Below are 16,374 nucleotides of genomic sequence, written 5' to 3' on the forward strand. Positions count from 1 at the left end.
GCCTCAGCGCCCCATCCCTGCCCGTGCGCCCGCCTCTGCTCGCCCGCGCACCCTCCGCCCTGCCCGCTCCCCCGGGGGAGCCTCGGGAGAAGCGGCGGCGGCGGGCGGGGGCGGACCGGCGGCGGCGGCTGCTCCCCGCCTCCCTCCCCGCCGCCCGGCAGCGGGGGGCCGCGCCCCCGCGCACCTCCCTGCCCTGCGGGGCCCGGAGGCGCCGCGTAACTCCGCGCCGCTCGCAGAGGCGCGCAGCGGCGTGCGGCGAGACAGGCGCGGAGCGGGCGGAGCGGCTGCCCCCGGTGCGCGGCAGCGGAGCGCCGCGGGAGGAGGAGGATGGCCGCGGCGGCAGGGCAGCGCTGGGGCACCGCCGCCCCCCTGCTCGTCCTCGCCCTCGGGCTCCTCGCCGCCGCGCAGGTAAGGGCCACCGGGGGCTCGTCCGCCTCCCCGGGGGGCAGCGCCGGGCCGGAGCTTCCCCTGCTGCGGAGTGGGTGGGGGGCGGTGCGGGCTGCGAGAGCTCTGCGGGGCGCGGCGGCGGGACCCCCGCACCTGCAGCCCCTGGGCTCGGGCAGCGCTGCCGCGGGCGGCGGCAGGGCAGCCCCCCTCAACCGCAGGTGCCCGCAGCCGCTGCCCAGCACGGCGGTCGGGCGGGTGGGGGGCTCTGCCGGCGGCTGCCTGTGCCGGCGCCGGGCCGGCCGCTCGGCTGTGGGCAAGGGAGGGTGGGAGTGTCTTTATCACAAAAGTTACGGTGCTGCGGAGCTTTGCTGAGTGTCGGGGCGGGGGGAGCGGGGGGCTGAGGTCCCGTAAGGAGGGGGGACTTACTCCCAAGTTTGAGAGTCCCCCCGCTGCGTTTCTCCGACGGGTATTTCGTTCCGAGGGCAGAGCGCTGAGGCGGGCTGTGTCACTGCGCTTCTCCTGGGTGTCACTTACATCCTCTAGCAGGCTCTACAGGTAGTTTGCTTTGCGTGGTCATCCATTTGCCATTGCCCAGCTTTTATTCCAGATTCTAGCCAAGGCGAAAAAAAAAAAAAAAAAGGAAAAAAAAATAGAAAAATAGCCTGTGATAATGCCTCAGTCAGCCCTCTGGAGACAATAAATGAACTCACTTTCAGCTTTTTATGTGCCCTAAAGAAAAACAAGTGTGAGCATGGGTCTCTTAAATCATTCCCATTTTGTTTTATTTTCAAATTTTGAATATGAGTTTTAAATAAATAATAGCACACTTGCAGTAAAGATGATGATCCTTTTGTGTTTAGGGCATTAGCTTAATTTAACCCTCTCAAGAAATAAAATACTTAAGAATTAAAAATAATTTTTAATAACTAAAGAATTTTTAAAAAAAAAAAGTACAGGATGACTTGAATTTAGAAACATTATTCTTCATATAACTTCAGGCTGCTGCTGGATGGGACATTTCAGCCCTCGTCCTGTGCTCCTGACCATGTATTTCCTCCTCCCCTGAAACTCTGTGGTGACTGTACATCCATGAGCAGGTTAGCCTAGCGATCCCAGCGAAGTTCTTAATTTTAGTAGAGAAACTTTTATGTTAGATTATTTTGCCTTCTGTTGTTCTGGATCCCATGTGAAGGAGATGATTCAAAAGCACAGTAGAGGGTGGTGGGGGCTGAGCTGTGACGCCACTGCACACCTGCAGGTGTGTGGTCGGCACTGCGTCATGACCATGTCACCGGAAAAGTTGTTGAGAAAAGGCTGCAGGGTGCATTGGTAGCACTGCTGCGCCTCAGGAACCCACACACTGGCCCGTAGAGACCAATGTCCAATGGGATCTGGTATATCTTTCTGATAAAGGCCGCTAGCACCATTATAGCTTTGATCCTGCGATGGAAACCTCACCTGTCACATCCTTTAGCCCTACCACAAGCTCTGTTCCCAGGGCTGACATTGGGCTGATCTCCCCTGGCACTCAGCTCCATCCCTGCTTCTTCTGGCCCTGTGCACCTGCTTGCCCTCTTTCTTGCAAGCAGCTCCTCTTTGTGGGGAATTAAAATAGGTCCTTACTTCTTTTTTATGTGCAAATACAGAATATTCTGACGTACTTTTGAAAATTGTGGAGTGAGTGAGATGCAGCACAGTGGCCTGCGAGGTGGAACAGACAGGTGATGTAGATTCCTTTGGCTTTTATGTTGGGTACTTGGTTACATGAATTTCATTTCACAGTTACTGAGATATATGTTACCCTTGAAATAGCAGTGTTTGGTGCTGCCTCCTGCCTCTGGTCTCAAATTTACATGGTGATAGTGTGAATAAAATTGGTTGACCTCCGGGACAGCATTTCCTAGGGCTGAGAACATAATCAGCCCCGGAAGCCTTCTGTTGTTTTTCTAGCATTTGTAATGCGAGGTAGTGGAATAAGTTGGGATTAAAGTTATGCCTTACTAAGCAGTGACAGGTATGTGTACATATCAGAAAAAGATCTTAAAAAGGACTGTAATTCTGTATAATGCTGCATTGCATTAATCTAAATTTTTGATTAAATTAAGATGAAAAATTATTCTTCTCATGTACTAAGTATGACCATGAGTTTAGGATTTGAACCTGTTGCCTTTTTTTAGAAGGAGAAGTAAACTGAGTCTTCAAATTGTGTTGCTGTTGTAACTATTTTATAAAATAGTTCCAGTAGATCCAAATATGATCTTTTAATAAGTAATAAATAGGATAAATTAGTAATTATAGGTCTGAACTCTACTTTCAAGTTGTATTTTGGACTTAAATGCTTCTCTGCTGGGGATGACATGCATTCCTCCTGCATCCTCAGTTCAGTGTTCCTGTGGAATTTCAATTTACTCTTCTTTTTTTGCATTTTTTTTTTTTTTATAATTTTGTCCTCCTTTAGGTCTGTAAACCAATATATTGGGTTTTAGTGGAACTCCTCTGCTTAGAATGATTATTGTCACAGTGATTTTTTTTTCTTTTACATTCGCTGTTGCAAATTTAAAAAATGTGGAAGAATTTATAGTAGATATTCCAACAAAAGAGCCTAAACTGGCTTTTAAAATTTCTTTGTGACATAATAGTTATTGTAGTAGCCCCAGCTTTTACCTTTGCGTAAGACTTCATGTATGAGCTTCGTGGATAAATGCAGGCATTTTCACATGTTTTCTATGGGCTGACTGGGTATGAGCAGGTTTAGGTCCGGAAGGGGTGTAGGGAAATGTAGGCCATTGATAAATTGAATTTTCATGCTTGCCATTGTACTCCTAGACTTTTTTTTGTGCCTCATATTTGCTAAATCCTATTCTGTTTTCCTATTTAAATGGTGCGGTAGCTACAGTGTTCCCTTTTTTATGACCAGGATACGTGTTATAGGGTGGGAGGGAGCGAACTGGGGGTATTTTGTGTATTAGGAAATAATTCATATGGAAAAGAAAGTATCCTTCTGAAATACTTACATGTAGTGCATGTAGTGACACAATAGTAAATTATATTAAACATCTACTTCTATCTTTTCCCCAATACTTACCAAATAAAAATTATCTGAGTTTTTTTCCACTGTCCAGAGAAGACTGTAACTTTCTTGTCTATTGAATAAAGTAAGAAACAAAGATAGTCAAAGATACTGAAAACAGGAATACAGTCAGAATCCCTACATTTGAAAAATTGACCATGTTGCAGTTAGGTCAAAATACTTTGGTCTGGAAGCATTGTAGATAAGACTGTACAGAAAAAAAAAAAAAAAAAAGATAAGGACAAAATATTAGAATACAAGTAGTAAATTTACATAGTTCAACTAGTCAGCCAGTACCAAAATATCACCATGCCCCTACTTGTTTCATGTAGAATCATCTTGAAGGCAGTTTGTACCCATCAAGATAATTTTGTAGTGTGTTTGTTATGGATCTTGGCAGTATTATCACCAAAATTATATTGATGAACGTAATTATGGTTGGTAATGTTTAAGTTGAGCAAACTCAAAGAAATTTCTCCATATTGTGGAGGACTTGAATAAACTTCTGTCACTTTAATGATTGGAGTTGTGTTTTGAGTTTTCTAGTAGATAAAATGAGTTCTTGTTTATATTGTCATCTGAAGGCATAAAGCTGCAGGAGGGTATATTCTTTTTGTGTCATCGTTGTATCATTGAAGTTCCTGTTGTTTCAATAATAAGGCTCCCTCTCCCTTTCTAATTAGACTCAGAATCATAGACTGGTTGAAGGTGACAGGAACCTCTGGAGGTCATTTTTTCCAATCACCTCTGCTCAAGCAGGGTCACTTACCACCAGTTGCTTAGGACTGTGTCCAGATGGCTTTGGAATATCTTCAGGGGTGAAGACTCCACCATTTCTCTGGGCAGCCTGTGCCAGTTCTCAGTCACCTTCACAGTTAAAAAGTGTTTCCTGGTGTTCAGAAGGAACCTCCTGTGCTTCAGTTTGTGGCCATTTTCTCTGGTCCTGTCACTGGGCACCATTGAAAAGAGCCTGGTTCCATCTTCTTTGTGGCCTCCCTTCAGGTATTTATCTACTTTAGTAAGATGCCCCTGAGCCTGCTTTTCTCCAGGCTGAACACTCCCTCTTAGCTGTTCCTCATGACGCAGGTGATCCAGTCCCTCGTCATCTTTGTGGCCCTTTGTTGGACTCTAGCATGCCCATCTCTCTCTTGTACTTGAGAGCACAGAACTGGACACAGAACTCCATGTGTGGCCTTGTCAGTTCTGAGTAGAATCTCCCTTGTTCTACTGGCAATGCTTTGTCTAATGCTGTTCAGGATACCATTTGCCGTCTACCAGCACTGCCCCTGCCTCATCCTTTTCTGCAGAGCTGCTCTTTATTTACCAGTTTGGTAAAGAGAAGGCTTTGGGCTAGCTTTTTATCATGGTGGTGGGCACCTGACTTCAGCCAAATGTTCTTAGGAAGGTTTCGTGAAAAACTGTAAAGCCATTTCTGAAAATTGAGGTGCATGGAGAAAAGTGTAATTTAAAGTAATTCTAATGAGCTTCCTTTCGTGAAAGCCTTAAATCCCCTTAATTTCATTGTGAAGAAGGGCTGACAATTTAGCAAGAGGAAGGCCTTTGCACTGGAGCTGTCTGTTGCTAAAATTGTGAAAGTGAGACTAAATTTGCTTAAGTTACAGATCTCTGAGCATTCATAGCCTGCAGCTCACTGGAGATTTAGACTGTCAGCGTTTTCACACGTTTTCACAGGCCATATGTGAATATGTGCATATGTCAGGGAAAGAAGCTGTATTTCCTCTTCTCCTGTAGCACCAGGCAAAGTGAGATTATGCAGAAACTCATATTACATCTGGATCCTAAGGTCATGTTTTCATCTGGTTATGTTGTACAAAGGTGGGGTGAGTGAAGGACTTGTGAGATCCAGATGTAGATGAAACGAGCTACAACAGGTCGAGAGATAAGTACAGGGAATGGGAATATTTTACCACAGATCTGATTGTACAGCTTCTGACAAGTTATATGATCTCTGACAATATTACTTGTTGCTCTCTTGTGTGACCCCAATAAACAACTCTTCTGTAATAATTTTGCCTCCTTAATAGGAAGGGAAAGGAAGGAATCATACTGTACTTTTATGTCATCTCTCTGATCTGAAATGTTATCTTTTAGAGCTGTATGCCAAATTTCACGGACTTAAAAATATTGTTGTGCTTGTGAGTATTTCCAACAATAATTGGGTCGATAATGCAGTCGTACAGTTAGGTATACACTTATCATTAATGAGTGATGGCAGAATTTATTGCTGAACATATCCTTCAAAAGTTGAAGGTATAATATTTGATAATCTAAATTAGACTACTAGCATCATTTTCCAGTCTCACGTCCCTGTAAATTACTTCTCTTAATAAAAATGTAAGTTGTGCATTAAAATGCATCTCTGTTTTTGGTGCAGAAGTTCACACTGGATGAAGAAAGTAGGCACTACTAGAGCTTTATGGAAACATCGGAGGATTTAAATTATTGCTGCTAGGTGTCCCAGGGATTAAGGAATTCTATGTGGCTATTAGATAAACGTGTACTTTATATGAGGAGTTTAGAAAATCTTGGTTAGAGGTTGAATCTTTTCCTTAGACTTTGAGGTCAGTTAGTGTGGGGAAAAAAAAAAAAAAAAAGGGAGCCCAGGTATGCTTTATTGCGATAGGACAAGAGGGAATGGTTTTAAAATAGAGGGGGGTAGATTTAGATTAGAAATTAGGAAAAAATTTTTACAATGAGAGTTATAGAACACTGGAACAGGTTGCCCAGAGAGGTGGTGGAGGCCCCATCTCTGGAAACGTTCAAGGACAGGCTGGATGAGGCTCTGAGCAACCTGATCTAGTCAGGGATGTCCCTGCTCCTTGCAGGGGGGTTGGACTAGAGGACCTTTGAAGGTTCCTTCCAACCCTAACCATTCTATGATTCTATGATTCTAATCCTCTTTCACTGCAAATCACACGTCAATGTTTTTAATCTCCAGTATCTTCTTCTAAATTTTTTCCCCCTACAAAATAGAATAAATTGTGCCTTACCTGTGATCAAAAAGATGATCAAACATGAAGAAGTCTACTAATGGGATGGTGTATAGTGAGTGTACTAGCAAGTCATAAGCTGGATTTCACAGCCGCAGCATTCCCTGTATGCTGTTCCTGTAGTTTAAATCTTCCCGTAACAGCTCAAGTATGTGTTACCATTGTGCACCTTAAGCCACTTTGCACCCTAAAAATGCAGTTGTGTCCCAGCTGCAAACAAGGTGTTTCTGTTTTAGTAAGCAACCTAACAGCAATGTAACATGTCATTTACAAGACTTGGTGAATAATGCCGTGTGCATCTGAGTCATGCCTCTATTAAATTTAATTAAACTCTTTAGACCCTTCTCAGTCTTAAGGGTATGTATTTTGTATGCCTTCTGAGAGAAATGTGCAGTCAGCATAATGGTTGAACATGTATGTGCAAGGAAAGTTATGAAGAGGGGGAGAAATGGAAAGTAAAGAGACAATTCAAGGCCTTTGGGAATTACATTAAGTAGAGCTGCACTGGGTAGCCTGGAATAAATCGTGAGATGAATAGAACACTAGTGTTCTATTCTGTATGCAGTTACATTTTCTAGAATTAGGAGAAAAAAGAAAGGAGAGAAAAAAAGAAATTGCATAATTTGGACTGAACATGCAGAGGAAATCAAATTATAATAGTGATTTTGGGCAGATAACAGAAAGCCTGGTTCTTTAAGTATGTAGTTCTATTGAGCGGACAAGAGCAGTATTATATGTGCTGCTTACACACCAGCTCAGGACTGGTGTGGGAATGGAGTGGGTGATCTAGCAGGACTGTCCCATCTCAGCCAATAATATCCATCAGAGGAGTTAGACAAAGCCTATTCTTGCATCCATGCTTCAGTTTGTTCATCATCCTGTATGGCTAGGTGCCATAAATAATGACTGCATTACATCAGTCCCAGATATGGCTTGTAGGGTGCTGTTTGGTATTCTTACTTTTGACTCAACCAAGTGTTTCCAGAATTTTCATCTGTACAAATATGTATTTTTAAACTAATCCTATATATGTCAGTTCTTTCAATGAGGCATTTAATAATAAGGGTGGACTTATGCAAAACTGCCAGTAATTGTTTCATTTAGTTTTGTTTTGACTTGAGGATTAAACAGGCATATGTATTGCATTGAATGGAAAGACCTGCTTGTGGATTTTGACGTAATTATAATAATACCCCCACTCTCTTTGTAGCTCAGATGGGCTTCAGAAACCAGTTTTCCTTTGGACTGCACATGTTTTTTGATTCTATGAAGAGCTGGTATGAAGGAAAGACTTCAGGTATAAGAATGACACTGCTATGTAGTATAATAGCCAAAACCAAGTCCTGTGCGGCTGCATGTTTTATTTCTTGATATTTATCTCAGTGGGGATTTTTGGAGGAAATGGAAGGGAGGCAGACTCATCCTGACTTATGCTAACTCCTGAGGAAATGACTGACCAATGGCTGCACTCAAGAACACCCTTACTTTTTTGTCATGAGCTTGGCTGAGCTACGTTGTGGTAGAGAAGGGGAAATGAAGAAGGAAAGATTTTTTTTTTAACAGATGAATGACACTTCAAGCTTTCCTTTCAATTTCAGAAAATTTGATATTTAACTGTTTAAAATTTTTCAGTTGGCTGGAGAATTAAGGGGGCAGCAAAGGTCAGAGCTGAATGTCTCTGTGGTCATTTTGCTTAACTAATGTTTGGAAAAATGGCACATTTGTAAAGCTACTCTTTTTTTTTCAAGGAAAGAATAACTGCTTCATTGTAATAGGCAGTGTCAGTAATTTAATGGCAATTTACTATGGTAGACTGGTGCATAGAGTGGTGCATGGGACCATTTTGAAGTGAAAATAGTTTAATTTTTCTCTGAAGTTTTCTTAGAAAATTCTCCTTTTGATACGTGACATTTTAAACATCTGTATGTTTCAATGAGAAAAAAACTGCCTTTGCAAAATCTCTTGAAGGAAAAAAAAGTGTGCCAATGTAAAAGAGAGAAATTAATTTCCAAATAGTTTTTCTCTTCCCACACTACTTCTACCCAGCTTTCTGAATCCTCTTGCTACAGCAGTGCTACTGCTAAAAAGTGTGTGTGTTGCGTATTTGTAGCTTTGGTTGTAAGTGATCCCAGTGAACACAGGAAATCAGTCATATGAATCAACTTATGTGTTTGCAGCTTTGGAGACTGTGTCTGAACAGTCCTCAGAAAGGCAACAAGACCTCTGCGTTTGTTATGTTCTCCCCCATTGCCTTTTACTTTTAACCTTTAACTCGCGGATAGTGGCACCGGATATTGCATCTGAAAGCTTTTTATGGGCACTGCCACTGAAGCATAATGCTTCGCCTGCAATTTGTACAGTGGCTTTTCAAATTCTGTTCAGTGGAAGACCCCTGTCAAGAGTTAAACTCTTGAAATCCACTTGGAGTTTAAATAAAGTATCTATGAGTTTCTGTGTTGTACTGCCATGATTAATTGAAGGTGGTGTTTTTCCTGGAGGTGAGTGATTTTCGAACTTTGAATATAAAATATAACCTTTCTTCTTGTTTGTTTAACAGATGCTTTTCAGGCATGAGTCAGCATTATATTTAATGACCTGTCTACAAATATGTTTTTGTAGAAACTGTCCTGTTTAGGGTTAAATTCTATAACATGTTAACCAACATTTATTCTGTCTTCATGAAGAAGTATTTCAAAAGACTAAAGAGAGTTGCTAGATGGGTCAGAACCTTTGACTTTCATTGGAATCTTTGTGTTGGTATTTAGGTTCCTACTGAAGTTCATTTCATGAGCAAGTGAGCTCTCTGTTTGCTTTCTAAATTCCATATTTTTATGTTGCGTAGTTCATAAATGCTTAAGCATTTTCATTTGCTAACAAAATGTACACTTATCCTGTAGTCCCTTACAGGAATAAGCTGTTAGAACAGTCTTGCACCTGTAGTCCTGAACATGCGTATGTGGGGCAAAGGCAGAAGTAGTGAAAAAAAGATCTCTTTTACATTTGAAAATTACTTGCCCTCATTTGCTTCGCATTTGATTACAGAGGGTAGAGAGAAGACGTTTTAACAGGTGATTTTGAATATGAATTACGCACTGTCAAAAATGTGCTTAATTTGTAGTAAGCAAAACTAAGAGAACAAATACAAGTTCCACTCAGACTGTTTTTCTTTTAACCTAAAAGCTTGTGCTCTATTAACGTTTTTATTAGCAAAATGTTTCTATCCTCTCCGTTCTGTATTCAGTCTCTGATACTTTTGGGAACAGTGTCGTAACATTGTTAGGATGTTTTGCACTGAAGAGTAAATGGGCATACTAACGTGAGGACTGTGTAGTTCTGGGTTTTGAATCAAAGCCCAGGAAATGACTTTATCTTTGCCTTGTTTTATTTATTTAATTTTCCCGATTTAAAACATTTTGAAACAGTGTGGTTACAGAACATACACATCTTCAATGGCAAATTTTAAACATACCTGCCATGGGTTAATCATAGTGAGGTGGTAGTGTAGAAAGGATTTATTATTTGATGACTGTATTCTTCAAGGAGGTTGAGCTTAGAGGTACCTGACTGCCATTAATTTTAATAAAGTTTGGAAACCTAACTTAATCTTCTTATTACAGTAACTGAGAAATCCACTAGACACTGAACAGCCACACAGTGAAGAATGTTTTTATCTGCTAGAAAAGACACCTAAGGGAAAGAACAAGGAAAAGCTGATGCTTTGTTGTTGTTCAGAGGGAGAAATACAACAGAACTCATCAGACGGGTGGTAGTTCCTGCACTTCCCTGACTGACTGACCTGTGGCAGCCAGGGGACAGCAAACCGAAAAGTGATGTGCTTAACATTTCGGATAGATAATATAAAAGTGACTGCATGCTGATAGTGGGGAAGTGACCTTATTAGATGTGCATATGAATAAGAACTCCATTAAATTTTTAGACTTGTTGCTAAAAGATCATTTTGGGAAAGTATTTTAAAGCTATAGTTGAACATTTTTGAAATAAATATCTATTTGTCAGAAGAAAATTCTTCTTAGGAAAAGCTTACATCTAGAGCTTTTAGAAATTTTAGAAACTATTCTTTTTTTTTTTTTAAAGCTTTATTTGTATTATATTTGAAGTAAAGAAGTTTTACTCTGTTAGGCTGTTTTTTTTTTTTTCTGCAGTTATCTGAAACTTCGTACTTCATATCTGGTTAAAGTGGACTATTCTGAAATTAATTTAATTAGTGAAACCTGCAAGCTCTTCAAAGGATTTTGGCATGGAATGAGTGCTTTTTGGCAGTTTGTTTTCTCTCCAGATTTGTAAGATTTCTTAGGGAGTAGGGTACTGTTTGTGATTTATTTTTTTTCTTCTTGTCTTTTTTCTTAAACTGTGTCAAGAACATTTCTGATATCTCACATTTCTGTGAGAGAGGAACATGGATTCCTGATCGGGCTTAAAACACTAAAATCAGCTTGCACCATGTCCTTGCTTCCCTGTCTCCTGAAGTTGAAATGATGCAGCAATCTTTGAACATGTTGATGTAAATTAAATTTTTATACAGAATCTGAAATATTTTTCAATAAATCATAACAGAGTTCTATTTTTTTTTTTAGTGGCAATGCTTTTAATTTTTATTTCCTTAAACCTCAAATTTTTACCTAGAACAGTATGTCAATTGTAAAGCAGTAGTCTGGGGAGAAGCAAAAGAGGCTTGTATAACATCAAAACTATCTTCAACTGTAATGAATAACTGTAATTCCAGAGTCTTACCACATGTCTAGCACTGGCATACTGCTATTAATTGGTTGCTGACGAAAAGGAAGGAGAACTCTGATATTTTAACAGGATCCCTGAAATGTTCTGAGTTGCGGAACAACCCTTTTCCTGGTCTTGGAGACTGCATGTTTTCATGTCAGATCACACATAAAGAATTCTAGATGTTGGAGTGCAGTTAAAATGAGTATTTACTGGGTCCCTTTCAAATTGGTTTACTACCAAGAAAAATATTACAACTGTAAGCTATGCCATTTATATGACATAGACCTCCAAAAAGGTGAGAATATAGAGGAAAACTCAAGAATTTATTAAAATAATTTGAAACATTTATAGGACAATAATGAAAAAAAGGACCTGTGCAGTGAAGGATGGGCTAGTTTTGTTTGATTCTGTCCTTAATATAACTTGGCACTGTATTGAGACTATGCCAATACTAGGAGGAAAACAGGTGTGTTTAAAAAATGTGTGAAAGCTCTTATATATGTATTTTATGCTAGTGGTTTGGAATTAACTGCTGCCTGTGTTGGATTTTACGGCAGATGTGATGTTGTGTTTTTGAAAGCTTACTCTACAAAGCTGAAGTGGGCTGTTTCCCTATGAAACATTGGTTTGACTCAGATAGTTCCATGCAGAGTTTCAGCGCTGGTCTGTGTCTGCTTTTGTGCAGAACAGATTCTGGGTTTGTGTACCTGGATCTTCCTAGGCATCCTTAAAAATTCATGCCAAGATGAAAACATGGAAGAAGGCTAAGTATAAAGCTGCTCTCAAGGCTTTTTCTAAAAGTATATTTTAAGCCTTGTCAGGCTCCTGTAATACCCTTACAGGGTTTTGACTATAGTAGAACATGTTCTGAAACAGTGACCATAGCTGCAGAAGAAAGCTGACTTATCACAGGGTCACTGTGGGCCCGTAGTATGATAAAATGTAGTAGTTCACCAGCCTATTTAGAAAAACACCATAGATAAATAGATTGTTAGTCAGCAATCCGTATGATCCAAAAATATTTCATCATGTAATGACCATTTTAAGATTGAGCAGATATGAATATGTGACTCGAGTGGCTAATAAAAGTACAAGTACAAAAGTAGTGCTGGCATAGCTATTTACTGGCATAGCTGGTGTTTTATTTTTTTTTTTGTTTGTTGTTTGTTTGTTTGTAATTTGGAAAATGGCTCTTGGGATTAATACGAGAGTTAAAATATTTTTGCATGTTATGAAACCAATCTTAGGATGATTTTTGCGTTCCTGTGTCCAAATTGCATCAAATATTCAGTGAATGAATTTCAGTTAGAGAAGAAGGGATGGAAAGATATATTTTTTCATTTATTTTGTTATCTTTTACTCTCTGAAGGACTTTAGTCTGTCCCACAGAAAAAAAAAAAACAGGAATCTGTTACATGAGGAAGCGGTTTTGCAGAAACATAATTTTCAAAGCATACTTTGTTAAGAAGATGTCCCTGTGATCATGCAGCTGAAAGCTGAAGTTTGTATGTTTCATTCCTCTTGCAAATTTTGCTGTCACAGCCTTCTATGAAGGGGTTGCAGCATTGGTGAATAAGGGAAGAGTCACGTGGACTTAATGCAAAGCATTTGATACTGTCCCAGACAACACCCTTGTGTTTTAGATGGAGAGACATGGATTTGACAGGTGGACCACTTGGTGGATAAGGAATTGGCTGGATGATCGCACTCAGAGAGTTGCCGTCAACAGCTCAGTGTCCAAGTGGAGACCAGTGACAAGTGGTGTCCCTCAGGGGTCTGTACTGGGACCAGTATTATTTAATGTCTTTGTTGGGGACATAGACTGTGGGATTGAGTGCACTCCTAGGAAGTCTGCTGACAACACCAAGCTGTGTGGTGCAGTCAACAAGCTGGAGGGAAGGGGTACCATCCAAAGGGACCTTGCAAGGCTTCAAGGGTGGGCCCATGTGAACCTTATGAAGTTCTATAAGGCCAAGGGCAAGGTCCTGCTCTTGGGTTGGGGCAATCTCAAATGTGGATACAGGTTGGAGGATGAGTGGATGGAGAGCAGCCCTATGGAAAAGGAATTGGGGGAATTGGAAGATGCAAAACGGAATGAGAGCCAGCAATGTGCACTTGCAGCCCAGAAAGTTGATCGTATCCTGGCCTCCACCAAAAGAAGCATGACCAGCAGGTCAAGGGAGGTGATTCTGCCCGTTTAGTCTGCTCTGACGAGACCTTACCTGTAGGGTATTGTATTCAGCTCTGGAGCCCCCAGCATGAGAAAACATGGACCTGTTGGAACAAGTTCAGAGCAGGGCCACAAAGATAGCCAGAGGGCTGGAGCATCTCCTGTATGAGGACAGGCTGAGAGAGCTGGGGTTGTTTAGCCTACAGAAGAGAAGGCTCTTCTTGCAGTCTTCCAGTACTTAAAGGAGGCCTACAGAAAAGATGAGGAGGAACTGTTTATAAGGGAGTGTAGTGGTAGGATGAGGGGTAACAGTTTTAAACTGAGAAAGGGTAGATTTAGGTTAGGTATTATGAAGAAATTATTTACTGTGGGTGGTGAGACACTGCAACAGGTTGCCTAGAGAAGTTGTGGGTGCCCCATCCTTGGAAATCTTCAAGGCCAGGTTGGACGGGGCTTTGAGCGACCTGATCTAGTGGAAGGTGTCCCTGCCCATGACCAGAGCAAGACACTGCAGAAGACCTTCAGCTAGATGTCACTTGCTTTTTCCTTAGCTTTTGTACCCTGGTGAATCTTGACTTCAGCAGCCTTAAAAAGTAACCCAGCTCCTTTCAGTGTAGGAGGAAGAGGTATCGCTGTCTTTTGCCCTCCTGTACTCTAGCAGAACTCTGACTCATATAGAGCATCAGGTGCAATGACAATTTTTGCTTATGGAGAAGCACACACAAATTTTTGCTAAATGAATTTTTAAATATCTAGAATGCGTTTAAAAATTTTGAGTTGAAAACTTTTAGATATTTGGCAAAATGGGTTTAAGTACATAAATATTATTTATTGCATCAGGCTTATATGTGCATCAATAGATATTTTCCAAATGTCCACTACTCCCACTACTTAAAAAAAAAATCTGTGAAAATAAAATTGATTTTTGGATTTGAATAATAAACAATTTACCATTAAATATCTAAAAGAAAAAAAAAACATTCATATGGATGAGTGGGTTTTGAACATGCAGACCCAGATGATTTGGGCCAGATTCATGCATGAACACTGTTAAATGTTGTGTATGATGTACAGCATTCTGTAAATATAGCTTATGAATTGCTGTATGCTGTGACCATAAGAAAAAGAAGTAGGCTTTTCAGGGCTCCTTGTGATTGTTGTCTTTACAGAAAGAAAAAAAATAACCAGTTGATACTGACACAGTTTCAAAACCTTCAGTTTCAGAAAGAAGCAAATGCTAAACAAAAGAAGTTATTAAATTTTATTCAAAGCCTCTTTTTTAAAAAAAAAAAAAGGCTCAATAGATTAAACTAAAGATAAAATGCTGAAGCTCCATACAGAAATCTGCACAACATTTGTGGCACATGGAGCAATAATTGAAAACTGACCAGATTTGTACCAGTTCCTTGCTCCCAAGGAAGCTGCATCACAATACTAAGAGGTCAGTTACAGCCAGTGGAGGCTTTGTAATGAATCACTGCTTTAATTTTTTTTAGTGTTTCTTCTGTAAAGTGTAGAATAATAATATGACTTTGAAATTATAAGTAAACCTGAAAATTGCCCAAGTACTGCAGTTAACTCCACTTAGTTAATGAAATCAGTTTTGAAGGACTGGATTTATAAACAAAGGTCCAAGTGGGAAGAAACTGAATGAAACTAATGAGCTGATTCAGCAAGGCTAAGTCTAGGCTGAGTGTCTAATTTGGGCTCAAGTAAGTGGGGCAGGAAGACCTGATTTAATCACTTGATCTCCAGATTTGGGAGTTCAGGCAAGGGCTGGTTTGAGACCACATGTGCCTCTTTTTTTACTGCTCTGTTGCCCAGGTGCCCTAGTCATACTAGGCCTCAAGTTGCAATCAGGTGCAGGGAAAACGTGGTAACTGTGCTAATCTGATTCATAGGCTTTTTCCAGATGTGAGTGGAGACAGGGGGATGGGACTGCACTGGGTGGGAAGATGTTGGTGTAGGGTTTAGCAGCAGATAGAGCTGACCAGATATTACTGGGTCTAGGATCTGTATTTCTCAATGGCTTGAAAACTGGGAGGATTAAAAAGTTGATTTTGTGAGTGCTGCAAGAGCCTACTGTGATTAATTCAGTATGTTATTTGGAGGAATTTTTTTTTTTTGTTAGGATGAGAGTAATGTATGTTGAAACAAGTAGAATCAGTGCTAAAAGAAGTGTGCTAGTGCTGACACATCTTACTGCAGCTCAATTCCACACATCAGACCTGAAAAATATTTCTGAAAATATCACTGCAAGTGGTTTATCGTGAGTGAAACTGCAAAAGTAGGAGAGAGAGTAATTTTCTGTTTTTCACCTGTATGAATGCAATAGAGCAATATGTGTAGATTTTGCTACAAGTTAGGGGTTTTTTTGTAACATTTTGTTTCAAGACTTTTTCAAAGGAAGCTAGCAGAACTGTAGTTGTGGAGATCCTTAGTTTCTGAACTGATTTTTAATGATTTGACATGTTCCTTTCATCTACTGTTTAGTCTGTACAGGATATCTGCTTCTCTTTTTCAAGTTATTTTCTGGAGATAGGTAGTGGTGTAACATGACAGCCTTATGAAACCGGTTTGCTTCATGATTAAGGGTCCGTAAGTTTTGCTGAGCGAGGTACGATAAGATGTAAATTGAAACAATCTGTGGATAGATCAAGTATGTGTAAACAGGTTACTTATAAAAGATTTCTCCAATAGATTGTCTTATTACAGATTAGTTCTCTAAATGTTTGGGTGTGTAGGAGTATAGCATATATAAAAGTGCATTTCAATGTATGCTACTTCTTTCCATCTATTCTTTATGAGGCATATTTGTGTTTCTATACATAGTGGATTAGCATTCACCCTTTGGGACCTAAAGTTTTACAGATGGCATATCTATTTGTGATAACATCTATTACCTACTGCAACCATATTTTATCTACGACAACTGTATTTTATAGTAGGTATATTTATTGCTGATTTTGTCTTCATTGCAGTCAAGACCAATGTTT

General features: G+C 40.3%; 1 protein-coding gene across 1 annotated transcript in view; it reads left to right on the forward strand.

Moving 5' to 3' along the window:
* Nucleotides 1–205: 205 nt before the first annotated feature.
* The window catches only part of ADAMTSL1 (ADAMTS like 1), a 437,941-nt gene continuing 421,772 nt past the window's right edge, over nucleotides 206–16,374 (forward strand). The window contains exon 1 of the mRNA XM_086771491.1: nucleotides 206–408. Coding sequence (XP_086627617.1) covers nucleotides 328–408 — 81 coding nt within the window. The 5' untranslated portion in view covers nucleotides 206–327. The remainder of the gene's footprint in view (nucleotides 409–16,374) is intronic.

This window comes from Chlamydotis macqueenii, chromosome Z (genome assembly GCF_036417535.1).
Source record: "Chlamydotis macqueenii isolate bChlMac1 chromosome Z, bChlMac1.mat, whole genome shotgun sequence".
NCBI classification, from domain to species: domain Eukaryota; kingdom Metazoa; phylum Chordata; class Aves; order Otidiformes; family Otididae; genus Chlamydotis; species Chlamydotis macqueenii.